Here is an 8,121-nt window from a genome sequence, read left to right as displayed (position 1 = left end):
GGGGGTGCTGAGAGGAACTCGTTCCCCCGCGCTCTGATGTTCATAAAACCCGAGGGGGGGAGGGGGCGGGGGGCCGGAGGCTCGGGTTGTGTTTTGAGGGAAACCCAGAAGGGGGCGGGGGGGCGGGGGGTTGGGGCGGGGGCGAGCACCCGCTGGCTTCTGAGATCGTCCGTGCGACGGTGCTCTGAAGTTCAGGGCCCCGACGGCTGTTTGTGCTGTGTTGTCTATCCCAGTGCACATTAATCATTCACTGTGTTTTTAACTTGCCTTTCTTTTAACGTCTTCTTTTCTTCTAAAGGATTTTTCCTTTTGTAATGTCACATTACAGTCAACGGAAACCTCAGTAGACTCAGTAGTTAGTTGGGAAATTGGTTAAATCAGACATTAAAAGCACACGTTTTAACCTCTTGTTTGCCGAGGGTAATCCATATCGTATTGCGCAGCGAGTCAGTTTTGTCAGTTTGGACTGATTTGTCAGTTGGAACCCCCCCCCCCCCCCCCCGTTACAGGCAGTTATGCGGCCCCCTGCAGAGCGGCTGGCTCTTACGGCATCAGAATGCCATGCCAGACCAGAGCCAGAGGGTGTGTTACCACACCAAAAAATCCCTCGCCTCTGTGGGGTCCTCAGAACGACGGGTGGTGTGAACTCTCGAGCCCCCCCCCCCCCCCCCCCCCCCCGCCGCGCCCCCTCCCTGCGGCATGCAGTTGAGCGCATGCCGTTCTGAGACCCCTGATCCCGTTTCTGTTTCCTCCGCAGAGAAGTGTGAATGCAAGGAGCACGTCCTGGGAAGCCCCAAGCTCTTCTGCAGCATGAAGTACGCCTACGGTGAGCACCACGCCCCTGAGCAGGCCCAACACAATGGGCCTCATTCACCAAAATCACGCGTACGGTCACATTCGATCGTAAACCGCGTTTATAAGAACGTTTACAAGAACATTTCGGCATTCATCGTTTTTTTTTTCTTATCTGTGTTTGTTCCTGGCTGTTTCCTTAGTTGCTTGTATGGCACAGAAGGATGACAAGATTATTGGTCCAGTTCTCAATTCAATAGCTTCAATATTGCAGTGAAAGAACCCGATCGAAAAAAAAAAAATCTGCGGCTGAATCGAGTCTGTGGATCGCCTGTTAGGTCCAGTTATGTTTGCGTGAATTTTTGTGGGTCTTACAAGGCTGTGCCACGCAATGCCAACCTGCGAGCCTTGCCAAGGAGTCGCAACCTTGCAAGAGACATTAGTCGAGGAAGCCAAATTCCCTATCTAACTCTAATCTCCCAATAACAAGTCAGGAACTGTTATTCAACAGATAAGGGCTCGGCTAGCGCAAGACATTCTCATGCCGTTGACTCAAGGCAGTAGCGTCATGGCAACACTGGTTTTAACTCCGCGTTCCGACGTCGGGAGTATGCACGGAGAACTCGGGCTGTTGTTAAACTTTTCCACCCACCTCGTAATTGCTCCAACGTTCTCCTTCTAAACTCGCCCTTCGTTGCTCGGCTAATTGTTTGCTCGTTCACTCAACTGCGGCCGCAGGGACAAAACAAATAATAGCAGAACTGTGTTTTAGGGATTCATTTCTAGCCCGTTTTTTTAATGGTGCTCATCCTTGGCGGCCGTTTTCCTAAGAAGATTTGATGCAGATTTAAGGGATCGTCGGAGACCCAGAAAAGGATTTTGGGCTTTAAGTATAAAAAAATAAAAAAAGGTTGTTGGAATCTTAAGGGTCTCGTTTTAACTGCCTGCATTTGCAAACTTGAAGGAAGCCAGGGGCCCTTAGGCAAGCAGCTTGCGGATTTATCTGTGCAAGTATTTCCAATCCAAGATTTGCAAAAAGGAAGAATGTTTTTTTGGCAGGAAACAGATGCAGGCCTGGATTTAGGAAACGCTGAAGTGCATGCAAATGCTGGTTGGTTGGTTATGCGATGGCTATCTCTTCAAGGTTGCAGAACACATCCCACAGCTATTGGTGCTTGTGCAGATAAGTCGGAATCGCAAGACAGAAAGGTGATATCAGTTAAATTTATCTTGGTGATCTTGCTGTGAGGGGCCTGTTAAATAGGTGACTCACAATGCCTTGCTGCCCTGTATGTTTACATTTGTCCCCACATGATATTTCTCCTCTCAGAAAATAGAATAGCTTCTTTAATGGAATATCGTTTTTTTGATGATCTGACCATGGGTTGTCAAACTGAGCTTTGTACCAAGTACCATTGTGGATATACTAGGTGCCTTTCAAGACTTTCAATAAAGTATGCATACATCAAGCTTCTAGTTCAAGTTTAGGCATCTCATTCCACTGTTTAGACAAGCTAGTTTAATTAAAGCGGAAGCGAGTCACTTCTACAAATCGCACTGGACTGTATTTTGGTACCAGAAGCAGGTTCGCCTGGGGCTACTGTCCCACAATGCCCCTGGTGTAATGAACCTCTTCTCTCAGAGAGACTTGGACTCCGGCCATGTCACCTAGCCCAGGACAGTTTGGATGAGCACCATGCAGTCGGGGAGGTGAGTGTCTGGGAGAACAGACAAAAGCTCAGACAGGCTATTCAGCGGGCCAGGGAACAACAAAACAATGTCCTGGCGCAATAAACACGAAGAGTGAGGCAGCAGGTCGCCTGTGAACTTAACCCCTTAGTGCACACGTCCGCCACTGTCAGGAGTCAGGCCCTTTACAGAGAGCGGACTCTCAGCTCTGGATTTAGGGGCAACGTAGCTCAGGAGGTAAGAACGGTTGTCTGGAAGTCGGAGGGTTGCCGGTTCGATGCCCCGCTCTGGGCGTGTCGACGTGTCCCTGAGCAAGACACCTAACCCCTATTTGCTCTCAACAAGCTGATTGGTACCTTGCATGGCAGCCTTTTACCATTGGTGTGTGAATGGGTGAATGAGAGGCATCAATTGTAACGTGCTTTGGATAAAAGCGCTATATAAATGCAGTCCATTTACCATTTGGATCGCAGACTGGAATGCAGGCCATCCTAAGCACTTGTACTTTTCACTCGTGGTCTGGATTCGCTCTTGGCGGTCCCGTCTCTCTGACGCCATCTTTGTTGCTGCAGTGCTGAAGGTGAAGGTCCTGTCGGCCCACGACAAGGGCTCCCACGCCGAGGTGGACGTGAAGGTGAGGAAGGTGCTCAGCCAGAACACCAAGGTGAAGATCCAACGGGGAAGAGTCATCCTGTACCCGGAGTCCTGGACTGCACGAGGCTGCACCTGCCCCATCCTCAATCCAGGTACAGGCGGCCAATCACATTGTGCCTTCCGAGTAGGGGCAGCCAATCCGATTGCGCCATCCAGGTATGGGCAGCCAATCATATTGCGCCATCCAGGTATGGGCAGCCAATCAGATTGCGCCATCCACATACCCATCAGGTCAAAGAGGATGAGCTACAGGTTTGCATGAATCCTAAATTTGTTCATTGGATTAACTATAGATCATTACCTGGTTAAAGATTATCAGGCACTGTCGTAGCCCTGGGGTCTGTCTCACATGAGCTAAAGTGTGGATCAGGAGCTGTGTGGGGAAGTCCATGTATCCCACAATGCCGTTCTTTCTGAACGTTGACGTTTCTCTGAACTGAAGCACCACTGAAGCAGTTTCTTTTTGTTTGTTCTTCTCGCCCCCAGGAGTGGAGTACCTGGTGGCCGGGCACGAGGACCGCAGGAAGGGCCGCTTGGTGGTCAACATGAAGAGCTTCGTCAAGCCCTGGAGGGCCAGCCTGGGGCGCAAGGCTGTGCAGTTCCTCAAGGCGGACTGCAAGTGGTAGAGCTGGCGGGGGAGAGGCTGGGGCAGAGAGAGAGAGAGAGAGAGAGAGAGAGCACGAGAGAGTGAGAGAGAGCGAGAGAGAGAGAGGCGAGAATGAAGAGACTGCCATCATTTTTGTTTCTGTGCACTGAGGAGGAGGAGGAGGAGGAGGAGCAGGGAGGGGTGGAAGAGGCGTTGGTGTGAAAAGGTGCAGGGGTTACCTGCGCCCAGCCTGCTCCTCAAGAGCCCTGACTGGAAAAAAAAAGTGCGGGAAAACAGGAAGCGCCGAGCCGAACGTCGCTGGCACTCGGTGGGCTCTGGATTCTGCGACGGCTTGACACTTCTGAGTGACGCTTTGGTCTAGGCCCCCCCGACGCTAGCCGTGTCTCCTCACGGACCACGCCCATGTTCTCTACTCCCGGACTCTTGTTAGCTTCGGCCTGGCCTTCAACGCCGGCCACGGACGCGGCAACCCTCTCTGAAGCACTTTACGCACGAGCGAGCGAGCGGGCGGGCGGGCGAAGCCGTTTTTTTTTACCCTGGACTCGGATGGAGAATAGACAGACAGACGGGTGGATGGACGGACGGACGGACGGACAGACGGCAGATTTTCCTCACCTGCGTGTGAGGATGACGGCAGGCTCCCTCCGCGAGTTCCTCCTGGAAGATTAGAGCGCTTCGGCCCCCAAGTAGCACGTCATCGGGTCACCTTTGCCCTGACATGTGACCCGTGAATGCGCCGGGGATTTCACATGTTGCTGACGAACACAGGTGGACGTGAAAGTTAAACGTTGTGTTACTTTGTGAGTTCTTTCGGTGGAAAGGTGAACCATTTGTCTACATACTTATTACTCAGCCTTCTACTTGGCTTCATGGCTGGATGCAGACAGGCAGGCAGACAGACGGACACACACACACACACACACACACACACAAGGGCACACACCACACACACACACACGCACACACACGCACTCACACACACTGCACTCAGAAGATGTCAGAGTCCAGAATGATGGATTGAGACTGATGTTGATATTTTTCAGGTTACAAAGCCATAAATGCCATGGGAAATCAATGGTGATACTAGCTATGATGTGTATTATCAATGCAAAAAGACAGAAAAGGCAAGCCACGGCATTATAAAAATGCAATATAATATAATATCCCAAATGTCTAGTGTTGTGTGCACTTATTGGAGGTCTGTTGGGCTTGGACAGACCGGTATCTGGTGTTCTTAACTTTTTTTATTTGTTCCTGTACAGTATATATTAATGATGATAATAAAGACATAAGATTGATTTCGTTTTCCATATAGGTTTCGGCAGATGAAAATCTGGACTTGGTAATATGCACATTATCTCCACACAGTCTGATTCAGTTCAAACATTGGTCTGTTTTTTTAAATGACTTCAAGTATTGTTCTCTGAAAAAAAAATAAAGCCCACAAGTACGAGTTGTTGGCTGTACATACCAAGCATTTGCCAGGTATGTCTAATTTCCAAGGTATGTCCACCCAAACACTTAACCTGTATTTAACCTGTATTTAATTTTCAGATATTCGGTTCCTCAGGGAACTAAAAATCTATATCAAACTACAGTTAGATGTGTCAAAATATGTAATAAAGATATCAGTCCTTTTTCAGTGAACAATTATAATTGATGGCCTTTAAGCTGTAAACATTTAGAAACAGTATACTCGCGTAATTCTAAGCTGTTATACTGCCAATAAAGACTCTAACCTCAGTGCTGTGTTTGCACGTTTTTACACCTTTATGCCCAAATGACACACCCTGACCACAACTCAGAAACCACAATGAAGCGGAAGGATTTTTGCTTTGACCACTGAGAAAATATGTCTGAACACTGGGAGTATTACAGCCAGAGGACCAATTGAACATGGGAGATGGCTGTCGTGTGAAAGCGTGACGCACAGGACAGTTCAGGGCAAAGGCTTCCCCAGCCAATATGGCAAGAATGTCAACACCGGATAGGTGCTGATGGAAAGAGCCAAACTGCTGATGGATGTCTAAAATAAAAGCCCCCCGTCCCGGAGTCACCGGGGGAATTCCCACGTGGGATCGCCCTGAATGACAAATGCGCTGTGGGTTCCAAACGGGAGAAAATTCACGAGACGGACCGTTAAAATACGGATGTGTGCGCTTTCTGACTGATATAAGGAGCACCACTGGGAAAAAACTAAAGGAATTAAAAGTTCTCACAATCTGTTATTTAACAGATGGGAGACAAAAATGAGTAGTGAGTAGTAGTACAAAAAAACGGGCTTTGTGGAGAACTGACTTAAAGAATTTCTTGGATTGTTTTACAATTTATTTTCATAGATTCTGTTGAAGTACACATTACACTTGTTACAATAAGAGAAAGGCTCCCCGGCTATCTTTCAGCATATTGAATCCATTCTGTTCAGTGACTATAGTCACTGCACCATTACAGTAATGTAGTGTTACGTTAGGGTGGCTGTTACGTGTGAACTGGGTCAGGGCCGAATTCTTTGTGCATTGTGAAGCAGGCGTATGCCCGGGTTGCGTGTGCATCAGGGCACTGGAGGCATATTTAACTTTCTTATCTCTCCCTATTCCCATGGATTTATAGCAGGTCGTGTTTCAGTGCAAACATATACTTGGATGTACTTGTATGCGTGTTTACCTTATACGTGTGATCATCAGAGAATTCTGTGAAGGCACACCTCAAGAATGCTTTGTTTCTGTAAACACAAATACATCTTTGAGTCTAGCGTATTTTGTCAGCGAAGGATCCATTACATGTATGAAATTCCCGGCTGTCTGTGTTTACTGTACGGTCCCTGTATTTCCCGGAATCGAGTCCAGGAGAAGGGAAAGGAAAGAAAAAACGTTCTTATGTCTGCATGAAGAGGGCTGCAGACGGTGATCCTTTAAGGGTGCTGAAATGGATAAAGCATCCTGCACAGGGGCATTAGGAGAAGCACCACAGTCTTATTTTAAACTAGAACAACAAGATCCTGGAATGCTATTAGATTTGATATGGGAATAATATTCCAATCAGTCTCAGGGTCATGCTTAATAATAACAAAAACTTTATTTATACAGCAATCTTTCAAGAAATACAGCGCAAAGTGCTTCACAGATAATTAAAAGGGTCCGTAGGATCAGGGCTACGCGGATCCTTACAAGGACAAAAAAAGCCACATATTTGAACGTAAAAGGACACAAAAGATTAAACAAAATATATATTACAGGAAGCGAAGTGGGGAAAAAAAAAAAAAAGAGTTTAAAGCCGATGGAATGTTCGGCTCTGGGGGGAATTTGTTTTTCCAGAAACGGGCAACGCCTGGAAGCATTCCAGCGGCGTGACGCGTTCGTTCGGAGGTGACACGGAGCGGAATGTCGGGAATGCGAAGTATCGGCGACCTCGCTCGCGCTCGCTGTCTTCGCCGCGTCGTCCCGGGGTCAGCGAGCGAGCGAACGAGCGAGCGAGCGAGTGGAGGGATGTGCTCCGCGCAGTTTTGTCCCCGCATACCTGAGTCCGGAGCGCGACCCCGGCCGCTAGGTCAAGGCTAGCGAGCGCTACCGTTCCCATGGATCCCGCCTCACTCTGTGCAGATGGTGGGGGGCGGTGAGGAGAAGGGGGGGGGGGGGCAGTGTGTTGGGACCTGTCCCAAGGCAATTTGGAGCAAAGGCTCAGAAGTGAAAGAAGAGCCAATTGTACAAACATGGTGTCCAGTTAGAAGGATATTCCCTAAATCGTTACACAATACAGTCTGCCTCTGTGTGTTAATAGGTTTTTTTTGTTTGTTATTTTTAAAGAAATGGCTTGGCGGCCATATTTTTATCCTCTCAAAGGTACTGATAGTTCAAAACATCCTTTCAATTCTAGCCAGAGATTTACCAAGTTGTTGTTCTTTATTTCAAACCTCCAATGGGCAACACTGTGGGAAAACTAGCTCCCCTCACTACTGAAACATTTTCATTACTAGTTCAGGCTCATGACTGCATTACAGTCTGTATGAACATATGGGGTTGGGATCATTTCTGAATAACAATAAGAGTCCCTACATTCGGTTCAGTCAGATTGAGACTAACCTAAGTGTTCCTAACATGCGTAACACAGCTTGTAGACGGAAATAACAACTTAATTAAATTATAATATTCTTTTTTTGTCAAGGTTAAGATTTTTATAGCCCTGTCCGACCCCTTTGAGTGAATTCCCCAGGAGCAGTACTGCTAATCGTTCCTTCAAGAACTTCCTTGTCCTCTTCAAGTTTCCTCAGTGCCCGAACTCACTAAACAAAGGACAGACTTTTTAAAATAGGGGTGAGTAATGTGAAAAATAAGAATGAAAAGAAACTAGAAGCTGAAGAAGGGGGTTGGCGATCAGTTACT

The 8,121-nt window shown here is 47.8% G+C and overlaps 1 protein-coding gene across 1 annotated transcript in view; it reads left to right on the top strand.

The window, feature by feature from the left end:
* Positions 1 to 5,485, top strand: part of ntn4 (netrin 4) — a 30,963-nt gene extending 25,478 nt beyond the window's left edge. The window contains exons 8-10 of the mRNA XM_035426020.1: positions 758 to 826; positions 3,054 to 3,227; positions 3,622 to 5,485. Coding sequence (XP_035281911.1) covers positions 758 to 826; positions 3,054 to 3,227; positions 3,622 to 3,761 — 383 coding nt within the window. The 3' untranslated portion in view covers positions 3,762 to 5,485. The remainder of the gene's footprint in view (positions 1 to 757; positions 827 to 3,053; positions 3,228 to 3,621) is intronic.
* Positions 5,486 to 8,121: the final 2,636 nt, after the last annotated feature.

The sequence above is a fragment of the Anguilla anguilla genome, chromosome 7 (assembly GCF_013347855.1).
Source record: "Anguilla anguilla isolate fAngAng1 chromosome 7, fAngAng1.pri, whole genome shotgun sequence".
NCBI classification, from domain to species: Eukaryota; Metazoa; Chordata; class Actinopteri; order Anguilliformes; family Anguillidae; genus Anguilla; species Anguilla anguilla.
Note: the sequence above shows the minus strand (reverse complement) of the source record. Positions and strands in the feature narration are given on the sequence as shown.